This window comes from Mandrillus leucophaeus, unplaced genomic scaffold (assembly GCF_000951045.1).
Source record: "Mandrillus leucophaeus isolate KB7577 unplaced genomic scaffold, Mleu.le_1.0 Scaffold186, whole genome shotgun sequence".
NCBI classification, from domain to species: Eukaryota; Metazoa; Chordata; class Mammalia; order Primates; family Cercopithecidae; genus Mandrillus; species Mandrillus leucophaeus.
In genome coordinates, this window is record NW_012101876.1 from 2956132 (window position 1) to 2971452 (window position 15321).

At 48.1% G+C, this 15321-nt stretch overlaps 2 protein-coding genes across 4 annotated transcripts in view; one reads left to right on the forward strand and one right to left on the reverse strand.

Moving 5' to 3' along the window:
• Positions 1 to 9930, forward strand: part of RFTN1 (raftlin, lipid raft linker 1) — a 203421-nt gene extending 193491 nt beyond the window's left edge. For both annotated transcript variants that reach the window (XM_011977936.1, XM_011977937.1), the window contains 2 exons: positions 2381 to 2462; positions 8540 to 9930. In XM_011977936.1, the coding sequence (XP_011833326.1) occupies positions 2381 to 2462; positions 8540 to 8944 (487 nt within the window). In that variant the 3' untranslated portion in view covers positions 8945 to 9930. The remainder of the gene's footprint in view (positions 1 to 2380; positions 2463 to 8539) is intronic.
• The window catches only part of OXNAD1 (oxidoreductase NAD-binding domain containing 1), a 75317-nt gene that overhangs the window by 11286 nt on the left and 48710 nt on the right, over positions 1 to 15321 (reverse strand). The gene's annotated exons all lie outside the window — the stretch shown is intronic.

The window sequence follows — 15321 nt, forward strand, 5'->3', positions numbered from 1 at the left end:
AGGGTGATTGAGAGTGCAGAATCCTGGTGATAACTGATGTCTTTCCTAGTCCCTCCTTTGGCTCACTAGGATCCTCAGATTCCACGTTAGGTCATAGTGGGTCAGTGCACCATGGGGAGCCAGTCTGTGGCCACTTTCAAGCCCCTTGGCCACTGGAAACCACCATGTTCTTTCTCAGCCAAGACTTCAACAGGCATAGGGCAATGCAGTGGTGTAGAAAGAACCCTGGATTTGGGGCCTGAAGACTTGAACCCAAGTCCTCAGTCTGCCACTTACCGTGTCATGTTGGTCAAGTGACGGTAGCTTCTCTGAGTTAGTTTCCTGGTCAGTTTCCAGAGGACAAGACTCATAATGAGAATGTATTTGAATGTGAAGGCCCAGCTGGTTCTGAGCCATCTAAGCCCAGGGACTACAGACAGGTCTGTCTGTCTCAGACCTTCACACCTGCTAAATAATCCTTCCTAATCCTCCAACTCCCTGTTCCTTAAATGACCACTTACGGTGGAATGGAGAGTGCATGGAACTGGGCAGATCTGTGTTTGAATCCTCACTGTGTGATCTCCAGCCTGCTCTTGAGCTGAGCTTTTGTTTCCTTCTATAAAAGTGGTAGTCGGATTCTGTGGAGCATTGAGGTGAAGCTTAAATGAGCCATTATGTGTGAAATCACCCAGCCCAGCCGCTACACAAAATAGGTGCAGAGCAAATATTAGTTCTCTCCCTCCTTTTTCTTAGAGACTTTGTAGCTGAATGCAGTAACATGTAAAGACACTTACTTACAAAACAGAGATTTAAGAATTGCAAATTAAAACCACAATGATATATAGCCTCACACTGATTGGGATGGCTATTATCAAAAAGACAAAAGATAAGTGTTGGCAAGGGTATAGAGAAAAGAGAACCCTTGTACACTCTTGGTGGGACTGTAAATTAATATAGCCATTATGGAAAATAGTACAGAGGTTTCTCAGAAAACTAAAGATAGACTTAGCACATGATCCAATAATCCCACTTCTAGGTATATATCCAAAGGAACTGAAATCAGTATGCAGAAGAGGTGTCTGCATTTTCATGATCTTTGCAGCAATATTCACAACAGCTAAGAAATGGAAGCAGCTTAGGTGTCCTTCATCAGACGGATGGATAAAAAAAAAAGTGATATATACACACACACACACACACACAATGGAATACTATTCAGCCTTAAAAGGGGGGGTCGGGGACATTCTGTTATTTGTGACAAGGATGAGCCTGGAAGACATTACGCTAAGTGAAATAAGCCAGGCACAGAATGACATACCTTATACTCTCTCTCATATGTGGAATCTAAAAAGGTTGAACTCATAGAAGTAGAGAGTAGAATGGTGTTTACCAGAGGCTAGGGAGTGGGGCAGATGGGCAAAGGAGAGATGTTGATCAAAGGGTACAAAGTTTCACTTAGGAGGAATAAGCCTTGGTCATCTATTGCACAGAATGGTGACTATTACAAACAATAATGCCTTGTATATTTTACAATTCCTAAAAGAGTAGCTTTTAAATGTTTTCATCACAAAAAATGCTAAGTATATGAGGTGATGGATTTGTTTAGTAGCCTAATTTAATCAGTCTACATTGTAAACATATATCAGAACATCACACTCTACCCCATAAATATACAATTATTATTTGTAAATTAAAAATAAAATACAAAATCATCAGAAGGGTGGAAGCAGGGGAAAAAAAACATGGTGATCTTCTTTACAATATTTCTATCATCTTTAAAGGCAGCTCCGGGGTCCTGCCTTCCTGGGAAGAGAGTATTCACTGTATTGTAAGATACGAGCTGCCCCTCCCTCGCCTGTTCTGTTCATGTGAGCCAGAGTTGGTTAACAGGCACTGCCTTGCAGGGCCTGCCTGGTGCTGCACAGTCTTTGCTGTGCCTGCAGGAGTCATGCATGGCTGAGACCCTGGGTGCAGCCATGACCTCTGCCCACGGTCCTGTAGCAGCTGGAGGGCTGAGCTCATCACCCAGGTCCTTATCTACCTGCCCATCATTACCACAGACAGATGTGGAAGAGGCTCCTGCCCCTTTGAGATCCACTGAAGCAGCCAGTGTGTCCTCATTTGGCCAAGATGCTGTTACTTCCCATTAAGGGAATGGGCATGTCCAGCTAGGAAGCTCACTTTGTAGGGATACCCAAAAAGCTTTTGTTGGGCATCCGAGGTAGCCCCTTGGAAGCAAGGCTGGATGGCCTGGGCACGGGAGAGTAGAGCAGGCGCCTCTTGACTTGTCATAATCCCGTGGGTGGTCTGCTTTGATGAAATTAGGGATGGCAACAGCTGCGTCAGGTTTTGGGTCCCTCTAAGGCATAAAGTGGCTCATTCTCAGCTCCGTGTGTTACAGTGAGGGGAGTGTATCCACCAAGCAAATTGTCTTTCTTCAGAGACCGTGTCTACCTCAGAAAATCAAGAAGAAGGAATCGAAGGTAAGAGACTCTGATGGCCTTCCTACGTTTTCCTCAGCAGGGCTTCATTTTCAGTGGATTTTCTGCAGCATTTGAGGGGGTAGCCTGCTCTAGCTTCCAAGGGCTTGCAGAGCCCAAGGAACACCTGAGCCCCTGGTAACCTGAATCACATCTCAGGCTGCTAACACGGGACAGCCAAGGGGGCTGGAGTGCCTCGTCTGCCACTGTCCTGCTGGGCAGGCCAGAAGGATGGAGGAGAGAGGCTCTTCTGGAGGCTCCAGCCTGCCAGATACTCCCACTAGGATGAAAAGAAGGGCACGAAGTCAGTTGCAGCCTGACCACAGGGTGGGGATGGCTTGAGTTCATGGCCAGCTTCTCTGTGTCTTAATCTCACTACCAGCTAGTTGGAGCTCTGGCCTGCCCTGTTAGATTCCTTAGGACATTAAAAGTGTGGTGACCTGGGCAGAGAGACCCTGCCAGAATCTCTTCATGACAGGCCTAGACCCAAAGGCCTCCGTGTGACAGCTGGTGATGCTAGCCGTAGCCTGTGGCAGCAAGTCCTCAGGCCAGGCTGTCCTCAGAGATGCCCAGGGCCCTTTTCCCCCCTCTCTGGACTCTGAACTACCCTAGAAACACAGTCGCAGAGACTGGCCTTCTCAGAGTCTTCTCTGTGATTCCTGAAGGTGAGCACAAGGGTTGTACGAGGTGCAAGTGTCGGCAACCCTTGTGCCAGATGATTCTGATGCTTCCCACCCCGCCCTGAGCAGTCTGTGGTGCTTTTCCTGAGGACGTTTTCACCAGTTGCTGGGGAAGAGACCAGTGAGTCGAGTGGACCCACCAAAGCCTGAGTCAGGCATCACCTGGATTCAGCTCACTGTACCTTTGACGGCTGAGGCCACATTCTCGGCAGGGCCTGCCTGACCTGCTCGGCTCCTCACTCTTGGCATCACCCCTGCGTTCCTCACGCTTGGTTCCTCGTGTCTTTGGACACAGAGCCCTGGGAAGGAGCATCAAGCAAATGAACAGATTGGAGCAGCCCCTCACCAGCCAACAACTCCAGGGGGAGCCCACTTGTGGAAGGAGTGCCAAGGCAATGGTGACTTGAAGCCAGATGGGCTGGAGTGTGGAGGAAGGTCTTTATCCAGGCTCTGAAGGTGTAATGTGACAGGTGATGGCACAGTGGACCAGAAGGCAACTGCCAGCCCACCATCAACCACCAGGAGCAGGCAGCCACCAGCTGGAAGATGGATCGGCTGCAGAGCGCTGTCAGTTTCAGCTCAGTCACAGGCTCACAGGGACTGCATGCATTCAGCAAGTGTGACATTCAACACGCAGTGCACATGAGGGCCCCTGTCAGATGCTGACAGACACCCGCGGCAGCCTTACAGAGGGGAGATGGTGCCACCTTTGCCTAACAGCTTCCTGATGGTGGGGCACACAGATTCTGAAGGAAAGACACGTGGTTGGATGGTGGTGTGAAGGTCATGGCATCGCATGCAGGGGGACAAATCAGTGGAAACTTGAGTAGGCAGGGAGATTTTAGAGGTAGATTTATAAAAGCTGTTGTAATAAGATAGAACTGACTTTCCTCAGGGAAAATTCAGAGAGGATGGGACTCTCACTGTTCTTGCAGTCAGTAAAAACTTCTCATCCCAAGCAGCTGTACTCATCTGGGTGGACTGCTTTCTCTTTCCATGTACCTAATGATTTCCTGCCTCATTCCAAGACTGTAGGTGACTGGTGTGGAGCACTTGTTCTACACGAGACCCTCTGGGTCACCTCACAGATGGGAGTCCTCCAGAGAGGGGGCTTCACAGCCAGACTCCTTGGAAGAATCTTCTGCACTGGGTGTCCCCTCCTCACTCCTCAGCTGACACGGGTCAGCGTCCTGCTCCCACAGGCCTGTGTCCCCTGGTGACCGAGTCACTCCATCTAGTTCTCATGATGCCTGAGCTCTTGCAGCCCTGATGCTGGGACCACCCCCACTCCCTGAAGCAGCTTTCTCTTGGTTCTTTCCCACCTCATTCTCCTGGTTTCCCACTAAGTTCCTCAGGGTTCAGACCCAGCCCCATTTCTCCCTTCACTCTTGCCTCTTCCTTAGAAAATCTCTTTTACCACCTCTGTGCCAGTGACCATTCCGCCTGCATTTTCAGCCCTCACTGTGCCCCAAGACTCCAGCTCCATCCATGGTGTGGCTCGAGCAAACCTATGACTCTCCCCCTCCCCATACCTGGCCCACCGCCACCCTCTCTAGAGGAACGGCATCACCCCTTAGGGGCTGTCCCTGCTGACCCTCCCCTCTCCTCCCCCTATATTCAATCTATCCTTAAGACCCATCTGTGTTAGGTCCCAGAGGCTCTGGAATCCCTCCACTTTTCTCTACCATCACTCGCCTCAGCTATTGCAGTCTCCTAATAACAGATCTCCCCTTCAAATAGGTTCTCTATTCAGAGCCCAAGTGATCTTTTAAAAAGGCAACTTGAATCCTGTCATCCCACTGCTCAAAGGAGTTCTAGTTTTGTATGCCTCTGAAGACAAAGATGGAAATCAGTACTGTGGCCCTCAAGGCCCCAAGGGATCTGGCCCCTCTTACCTCCTCTGCCAGCCTCCCATTCTCTGTGGCCTCCAGCTCTTCTATGTCCCCTCTACCAAGGACACTCTCCTTCTTTCTAGCTCTACTTGAGCATCCTTTTCTCAGGACAGTGCTGTCTCCTTTTATACCAAACCAGACTCCTTTGTACTACACTGGAAAAGAACCACGTTCTTCTCCTTCAGAGCTCTCCTCTGGGCTTTTAGTTATTTGTGATCATTATTTTATCCTTTCCAGACAGAGTCAGACATAATCTCCACAAGAGCAAAGCCCTTTTTCCTGTTGAGACCTTTTAATTGGTGCTCAACAGATACTTGTTGAATCAATGAATGAGTAATCAACTTCTGAGCGAGGACATACGTAGTATGTCCAGCATTACAACTTAAGAAATTGCAAGACTGGCACGCCAAGGATGTGGCATATTTAGTCCTCTTTCAATCAGCAACATGGACAGAATTTTCTAATCAAGACTTTTCAGCACTGGAAAGAAACCTCTGTGTACGTGTGTGTGATTTTCAAGGCAAATATTAAACTCCTTCAAAGGGAGTAGGTGCTTTCTACAATTCAGGGGAAGACTTCCTTCCAGCTCAACTACTTGAAGTGGACACATAATGGGCAGTTTATAAAATATGCAAATTAAATCCACTGGCTCCTGCTGACATGGAACTCTGGACACACACTGCTGTAAAGTGAAGCGTTTCTTTTTTTCTTTTACACAGTTATTTCTGAATTGGGCAGCTAATTGGATTTGGTGACACACCCAACTGCCACAGATGCTCTGGCTTGGGAAGGCCAACTCGGTGCAGCCTGTTTTATCTGCGGCTTGCTGGTTAAGCTCAGAGACTCCCCCAGTCCTGCTCAAAACATGGAGTCCATTCCCCAGGCTGGACTGCCTGCCTTTAAGTGGTGTGGATGTTAGACCTCACCTCAGAGGCTCAACTGAAATCTGGCACACTCCAGGCCTCCTCTTGCTTTCTGAGACGTGTCCTTTTTGAATTGTTGGGATCTGAAACAGTTTTTGCTGTTTGTTTTCTACCGTTTGTGTTCTCGTTTTGTATTATACCAGGAGATCAACAAGATGTGATCTTCTACAGGAAACTGGATGTGGCCAGGCATCCAGAGGAAACTATGGAAGCTCTGTTGTTTATTTAGCAAGAGCAGCCCCTGAGAGAGTATCTGGGCTCCTATTACATGGAAGGTCGAGCAGGTGGTGGAACTGTCCTCAGCAGTACACGGCACAACAGCAGAGGGCGCTACTCACATGAAATACAATATGAATGGGGCCCTGGAGGTGTGCACCGCAGCCCTGGAGGCGGAGACAACCATTTTAGAGATCAGTAACTTGAAACTCTGATTCATAACCTGCCTAAGGGCTGAGAGCTAACAAGTGCCAGCACTAGGATTTGAACCTATACTATAATGCTTTGACATTTTGGCACTTAGCCAAAACAATCACCACTTTTTTGGCAACAGTAAAACTTCCTCTGACTTCCCTGAGAGCCGACTGCCTCTCGGAGTACTGTATTACACAGGTAGGCTTCACTGGTCTTTTTCTAAAGACATGTAAAATGATATAAAATGTGAAGAGGCTCTGACTGTTCTGGAACATCCATTAAAAAAAAAAAAAAAAAAAAAAAAAAAGGAGAGACTCTTACATTTGGGCTGGATTAGCAACAGCAGCTGCCTAGCACAGGGCAGCAGTTATGAACCATAACACGTGCCCGGAAACTATGGAGGCTTGGTGGAGGCAGCCATGGTCATGCTGAGGGCTAAAATCAGTGGCCGCCTCTGGTGGGTTTGGAGCCTTGAGATGCCTGCCTGGCAGGCTTGGATGAAGGAGGAGGTGGGTCCGAGACACCGCTTACCCTACAGAGCGATTCCATTATTGGGATCCTCACAGTTTCGGTGGAAGAAGCTCCACCCATCTCCTAGGGGAAGTCTGCAGCTATAGCATGAGACATTTCAAAAGAGGTCAAAGGAGAAACCCATCCAACATTGTAAGGGAACTCATTTGGGGATTCTGCAGGGTACGGGGTGGGAAAGGACCAGATAAATGTTAAATCCTAACCTCAACATGTATTTCACTCATGTTTCTCTACTTTAATGGAACATTCCATTACCATTCTTATCTAAAAGGTGCTAAATCCAAGAATCCTAAAATGTATTAAATCTCAGAATTCTGTGTCTAGGCAAATGTTTTATCTGAGGAAATAGATCTCTACTGTGGAAAACTACGAACATGGCAGATTTTTAAACATTTACATAGCACATTTTTGGTTTTTCCTAGCAAAGCGCTCAGAATGATTTACAACATGGTAAAGCCTTAAGAAATCATTTCCCACTGATGGTGCAACTGCATTCCTGGGCTCCCTTCTCGAGCCCAGCAAGAAATCATAGGAACAGAGAGCTCCCTTTTTCTTTCAATTATGTAATATCCAAGATTTAAGTGCCTATTTGGTGAAACCAACACGATGCAGCTGAAGCACAAGGCAGTGGCCATGGTGGGAAGTGAAAACTAAAACCTTGTGTGCACTCTGGGCCACCGAGATGAGAAATTCAGATTGAGAAACTTGGCCAGTCAGCGGCGGAGCTGGGGCTCTCTCTCGGGTGGTCTTGCTCCAGAGATCTGGTGAGACCCTGCTTGTTGCCCAACTCTATTACTGGCAGGGTGACCTTGGGACTCTGAGCCCCTGACTTCCCTGTCACACCAGGAAACGCTTGGTTGCAGGCTGGGCCCCCTGGGAAGTGGCCTCTGAGATTTGGGGGGAAGAAGTTTTTAGAGGGAGTTACTTTAGGAACACTTGTCGGTACAGGAGCGGGCAGAGGGAGAATTTGGGCTGTGATGGCGTTTGCGTTGTCCCAAATTGGGATCAGGAAATGGGTTGTTGTATCCCACCTGGGGCGGTCACTGGTTGTAGGCTGCCCTGGTGTGACCTTCTGTGAGGTGGTGGTCAGCAAAGGGATATCGGCCTAGCTGGGGAGTGGGCCCGCCAGTCCTGTAGGGGGATCTGAGCTGTACAGCACAGTGTCCGCCCCATGTTCTGGGCCCTGCCTTACTCAGGTGACCTGGCGAGAGAATGCCAGCCCCATGGCTGGTAATCCTCAGCCTGCTCAGAATGGAAATGAGTGGCTGCAGCTCTGGCTCTTATTGGGGGCAGGCCTCACATCTCCTCTCCATCCTGGCCCTCCAAATGATTAGGACTTCAGGAGCCCTTTCCTATGTGGGCCTTTGGTATAGAGCCGGTCAAAAGAAATATTCCTCTGCCCCCATAGAACCTGAAATCTACATCTAAAGTACACATCCTGGAAGGCATGGTGCAGGCTCTTGGGGTGGGTGTGATGTGATTGGGTGCCATTCAAGTTTGGTGCCTGTACTGCTTGGCTGGAGGATGCTGGGAATTTTATGTCTCACTCAGACATGGTGTGGGTATGAATGCAAACAAGGCTTCGGGGGAAGCTCTGGGTTCCCGGAGGCTTGTTATTTATCCCCATTCGCTCTGATTTCTAGTTTCAGTGGCGATTCTCCAGAGAAGAAATGCACAACAGGCAGATGAGGAAATCGAAAGGTAAACTCAGTGCCAGAGACAAACGACAAGCAGAAGAAAATGAGAAGAATTTAGAAGACCAGTCTTCCAAAGCTGGAGACATGGGAAACTGTGTTTCAGGACAGCAGCAGGAGGGTGGAGTCTCCGAGGAGATGAAGGGCCCTGACCAAGAGGACAAGGGAGAACAGCTGTCCCCTGGTGGCCAGCTGTGTGGGGTGGGTGTGGAGGGCGAGGCTATGCAGAATGGTCCTGCCAGCCACAGCAGGGTCCCAGTGGGGATTTGCACTGGGCACTCCAATCCTGGAGAGGATGCCAGGAATGGGGATGCTGAGGAAATCAGAGAGCTTGGTACGGTTCAAGAAAACTGAGTCTCGGGCAATTTGTGTTAAAACTAGGTGAGTTGCCAAACCCAAGGCATCTTACCAACAGCTGGTGTGGGGGCTGGTTTCCCTGGTGTTGTGTGTTAGCTACCCTTTGGCTTGGCTTGACCTCTCCTTGTGAGCTCACCTGAGCCCTCCCAGGGCCAAGTTCCTGACAGTGTTGGTTTTTGCACATCCACTGGAAAGGTGTCATTAGTGACCCAGTGTTAGAATGCAAGAGGTCAGGTTATTTCTTCTAGCCCTCATGGCTGGAGGCCCAGTCCTGGCTCCACCACTCCTCCAGCCAGAGGGTCTGGACCATCCAGTGCCTGTCCCACCACAGGGCCTCCAGGGAGCATTCGGGTCAAATCCATGGACACCTTGGGCCACAAACCAAGGCTGCTGATCATCCCACACCTTGTGGGGCAGTGTCCATCCGCTGCAGCGACTTGGTGACTTAACTCCTCCAGGAGCCCTGTCAGCTGCCCTCCTCCACCTAAACCCCTTAGACTCTTCTGCTTTGGCAAATAAAATGACATCGGGGAGGGGAGGTACTCTGCCTCCCAGCTTTTCTCTAAATAGTCCTATAGATACTGGTAATCTGGAAATGAAGAAGTAATTCTGTGTCTGCACCTACTCTTGCAGAATGTTCAAGGAAGTATTCTGTGTTAGTATTAATGCCAAAAAGTTTTTAAAGGTTTTGTACTCAGCACATCATAGGAACACACATTACTTCTGTCATTTCAGGGCGTCGGGACTGGCTGGCACCCTTGTTATGTGCTATTTTAATCAGTGTAACATTGGTCAAGTTGTTACCCATGTATGCTGTGACTATTGCGTGTTTATATCGTCCAGAAAGTATTGAGGCTTTACGTAGATGCAACTGGTGAACCCTGGAGAGAGAATGCCGATTGTCTTGACCAAAACCACAGCCTGTCTCTTCTCTTGTTTAGTTACTTACGGCAATAAATCATCTATGAGTTAGTGCACCGTGAGGAGTGAGTGTTTATCGCGTCACTATGAAAAATCCTGGCCTAATGTCCAGAGGACTTCAGCCCACACCCCCTATTCACTCTTTGTAAGTTTCTAACTCCTGACAGCATGATGACATGGCGGAGGAAGACACAGTTCCCATGGAAAGCTGCAGAGCCAGCTAGGCTTGCTGTGCTTTCTCGTCATTTGTAGAAAGAGACGGCAAGTGGAACTCAGATGCCACCAGGTAAGTAAGGGGTACAGCCACCTCCCATTTCTGGGATGGTGGCAACAAATACCTTTTTAAAATAAGCAAAAAACCTCACATCAATGTATAACATTGTTTCCAAGCTTTTAAGTAAATTATTTAATGCGGCAAGACTTCTCCCTTTGCAAGTTTATTAAAATAAAACACATTTGTAGGCCGGGCGTGGTGGCTCATGCCTGTAATCCCAGCACTTTGGGAGGCCAAGGCGGGCAGATCACCTAAGGTCAGGAGTTCCAGACCAGCCTGGCCAACGTGGTAAAACCCCGTCTCTACTAAAAATACAAAAATTAGCTGGGTGTGGTGGCGCATGCCTGAAATCCCAGCTACTCGGGAGGCTGAGGCAGGAGAATTGCTTGAACCTGGGAGGCAGAGGTTGCAGTAAGCCAAGGCTGCACCACTGCACTCCAGTCTGGGCGCAGAGCAAGACGCCATCTCAGGGGGGAAAAAAAAAAACAAAAAACCACACATTTGTAATATATTTTCATAGAGCACAATTTAAAACCCTTGTACAGCCACATCATAGTTTTTTCTTGACAAACTCCCTCACCTAACCCTCAGAGCTTAAAAAGGTTGAAGGTTCTGTTCAAAAAGACAACTATGTTTTAATGACATTTTGCACAACTAAGTCATTAATATCTATACAGCATTTTGATTTAATAAAAACATTATCTCTTGGCATGTATCTTAAAGGATCATGATTTTAAAAATATATGCTAGTCAGCAACAAGCCAAGACAAAAACACCACTCTCAACTTTGAAAAGCACTCTCAACTTGAAAAGCCCTCCAGCCTGACATTGCTCAGCTTTGGGTACATTTTTCAATTAATTAATTGACATTTATGTTGGCTGTATTTGCTATGGGGAAACAAAGGTGACAATAACTAATTTGAATTCCTCAGGAGAGTTTGGCTCTAGTGTCAGGCTAACAATTCCTAAAGTTCCTGTTTTTTCTCCCTTGCTTCTCTACACCCTGCTGATTCTGGCAAAAATCAGTCTACAGTGGAGGGCGTTAAGTTAGCAGCAGCTTGAAATCACTGAGGAAGCTCTACGAAATCCTGATGCCCGGGGCCCGCCCGCAGAGCTTGTGAAGGAATGGTCGGTCTGGGGAGTGGTGTGGGCATCAGGATTTTTAGAAGCTCCCGGAAGATTCTAAGGTGCAGCCAAGGTTGAGTACCACTGGCCACAGGGTCTCTATAAGCTGAAACACAACTTGTTCCTTGTGAAATAAAATGCTTTCTACAAGTGGTAAATAATCAAGGCCCTAAAATCCATTCTCAACATCCTGCATGTACATTTCAAGTGGAAACATTCCTGAAGGAAATGTTAGTCTCCTGTGATTGCCAATAGGGTAAAAGGCCATCATTTGCACTGACCGGGTCCCAGGGACAGTAAAAGCCACAAAGACATATAGTGTTTGGCATGAGGAAGCTTGTGCACTTGGCAGTTAAGTCTGTGAGGCTGCAGCTGTCACAGTGGGTTTGCAAGGGAGTCCTGCAAACCCACTGTAATCAGGTGGTTATCAGGTGATTGAAATGAGGCATTCCTACGATGCTGTGGCTGAATCCAGATTCTTTCACTGGGAAGCTGTTTTCAACCATTTCACCTGCAGAGGCTCAGGAGTGCGTAGTGGGTGAAGTTTAGCACCACTGGCGGGGCAACGATGGGAGGAAGAATTCTTATCAAATCTGCTTAAAGCAAGGCAGGTGCATTGCTCTCAAGTGCATACAGCCACAAGGTCAAAATACTGACATATGGAAAGCCTGAGGAAACCTACGTGAATGAAGTAGTAACACTGTAGCCCAGCTGGGCTTTGGAATCAGACAGCTGGTGAGGATACTAACTAGACCCAGTCTACATGTGTAACCTCCTCAGTTTCTTTACAGCTCTGAGCATCAATCTCCTCAAGTGTGAAATGGGGTGAAATGGCACCTACCTCTTTGGATTTCTGTGAGGATTAATAAGATGTGAATAAAGTGCTTGGTCCACGGTAAGCACTCTGTGGGCAGTAGTTAATCACAATGCTGACAGGTAATCAATGTGTCAGATACTGTTAGTGCTCACCCCATATCCACGGAAGTATGTCCTCCACTCCCCAGCTCCTCTTGCAGTTTGGAGCCACGAGACTGGTTCTGGCAATGAGACAGCAGCAGGTCTGATAAAAGCTTCAGGGACATCCAGTCCTTTATCTCCAACGCCCTCGGCACAGTTCAAGATGGACCATGAGGCTGGGTGTGGTGGTTCACGCCTATAGTCCCACCACTTTGGGAGGCTGAGACAGAAAGATTACTTGAGTTCAGGAGTTCAAGACCAGCCTAGGCAACATAGCAAAAACTTGCCTCTCCAAAAAATAAATAAATAAATCAGTTGGGTGTGGTGGCACACGTACCAGCTACTTGGGAGGCTAAAGTGAGATAACTGCTTGAGCCCAGGAGGTCGAGGCTGCAGTGAGCTGTGGTCACACCACTGCACTCCAGCCTGGACAAGAGAACAAGACCCTGTCTCGAAAAAAAAATTGGATCTTGACATGGCCATTAAATAAACCTTTGCTAAGGTGAGCCACTGAGATTTTGACATGTATTGGCTACTGAAGCCTAGTATATCCCATCTTAACAGAAATACTGTAATAATATTTGTAAAGTCTTAAATTATTTATCAGTGGTTTATAAGTAACAAAAAGGTAAACATTCGTCAAATACCTGTCTGAATTTTTCAGATCTCCAGGCTGACCATGCTTCACTAGAGTTGCTGATGCTTGATGGGAGCAGCTTCCAAAAACATTAGCAGGAGGCATTTGAATTTATTTCTTACGAAGCACGTTTTATCAGTACTCTAAACATACTCATCATGGCCCTCTCTAAACCACAAAATCTTTCAGGAATAGCTCTCAGGTGTCGACAGTGCTTATTAGTAGGAATACGTTGACCCAAAATTCACGACTCATGCAACCCACTCTAGCTGCGCTCCTAGCTGGCCCAGGGGCACTGTGCTGCAGGGAGCACACAGTCTGGGCTCTGTCCTGCTAGGGGTTCACAGCAGCCTAAGACTGAAGATCCAGTCCTGAAAGGACTGGTAAGACAGGGGAAGGGTGAGGATGACTGGTGTGTGTGGCCAGAAGCTCGGCACTGACTCCCAGTTGTTGCCACAGATCTTGTTTCCAAGAGCCCTGCCGGAAGTGCTGGAGGCCAACTGCGTGAGTACTGCAGGGTGGGCCCCTGGTGATTAGTGCTCTGCCTGCACTATGACCCGCCAAAGCCACTGATGCAGCTTCCCAGGAGAGGCTGGGTTTCCTGTACCTGGCTCCTAGAGTTTTGAACAGGGAAGTGTGTGCACATGAGATCTAAGGACAAGACCCAACGAGCCTTTGGCTGGGTTTCTGAGGTAGCTGCTGCCAGAGAAGGAAGCAAAGTGATGTTCACCACAGGTTCCTGTTGATAACAATCGTTTCAGTGGCCAGACTAAGAAAATGAACCCTGGCTGCAGACAACTGGCTCTCTGAACCTGGCTGGTGCTTGCTTCCCCAGCCCTTGCAAAACAGCGGCATGTCCCTCCAGCAGAGGAAGCCAGGCTACGGGACAGACCTGTGCATTTATGTGGGCATGAGGGGATCAAATGATTTGTTACACAGATACACATTTTAAAATTCCTACACAACTGTGCTAGGTGCTGAGAAGACAGCAATGCACAAGGGCCTCGTGAACCATGGTAAGGATTCTGGTCCTTGTTATAAGGGTTAATAGGAGGCCACTGATCAGTTTTAAGTAGGGAAATGACATCAAATCTGCATTTTTACAAACACCTTTCTGGCTGCTGAATAAGGAAAAGGCAGGGGTCCCAAAGATGGTGCAGAGGCCAGCGCTTTGGTCCAGGTGGGGGCTGCTGGCTTGCATCTTAGCAAAGAAGGGGACAGATTTCAGAGTTACTCAGGAGCAAAACTGACTGGATTTTGCAGATGACTGGGGAATGAGGGAGGTATTGAAGCTACCAACCATGTCCTTATCAAAGGCATTTCCTCAAAGTAATAAATACTCCAGTGATATTGCCTGGAACTTTTCCAGAACCTCTAGCATGGATTAGTTTTCAGAGTTTGACACATTCAACATCAGACAAAGTCACTAAAAGTGAAGTCTTTATACCTTTCTTAAGACCCAAAGAGACCAGGTGCAGGGGCTAACGCCTATAATCCCGGCACTTTGGGAGGCCGAGATAGGAGGATCACAAGGTCAAGAGTTCAAGACCAGCCTGGCCAACATGGTGAAACCCTGTCTCTACTAAGAATACAAAAATTAGGCGTGGTGGCACGTGCCTGTAATCCCAGCTACTTGGGACGCTGAGGCAGGAGAATCACTTGAACCTGGGAGGTGGAAGTTGCAGTGAGCCGAGATCATGCCGCTGCACTCCAGCCTGGGTGACAGAACAAGACCCCATCTCGAAAAAATACGTAATAATAATTTTTAAAAAGACCCAAAGAACTACGTCTTTTTGGGAGGGAGAGAGGAAGGGAGTTGTGTGGCAACGGAAAGCAGCAGCTGTTGGGGAGGTGCCATGGTATGCATGTGGGAGTACAAAGGGAACCATCTGTTTTGGGTCTGATGAGCAGAGTAGGAATTCTGCCCCCAATTTTTTTTTTCTGGACACTGATTTTCGCTCTTGTTGCCCAGGCTGGAGTGCAATGGCATGATCTCAGCTCACTGCAACCTCCGCCTCCCAGGTTCCAGCGATTCTTCTGCCTCTGCCTCCCGCATAGCTGGGATTACAGGCATGCACCACCACGCCCGGCTAATTTTTGTATTATTAGTGAAGACAGGGTTTCTCCATGTTGGTCAGGCTGGTCTCAAACTCCCAACCTCAGGTGATCTGCCCACCGCAGCCTCCCAAAGTGCTGAGATTACAGGCGTGAACCACCACGCCCAGCCCCAAATGATTTCTAATGGTAATGCTGGCAATTCCAGCAAAGCCCTGAGCCAGGAATTGGTGGAGAACCACCCTGGCTGTCAACTGTAAGGACTGGGTCTTGAAACAGTAAAGATACTCATTCATCCAGAGACAGCTTTAAAACATGATCCCCAGGCCGGGCGCGGTGGCTCACGCCTGTAATCCCAGCACTTTGGGAGGCTGAGGCGGGTGGATCACGAGGTCAGGAGATCAA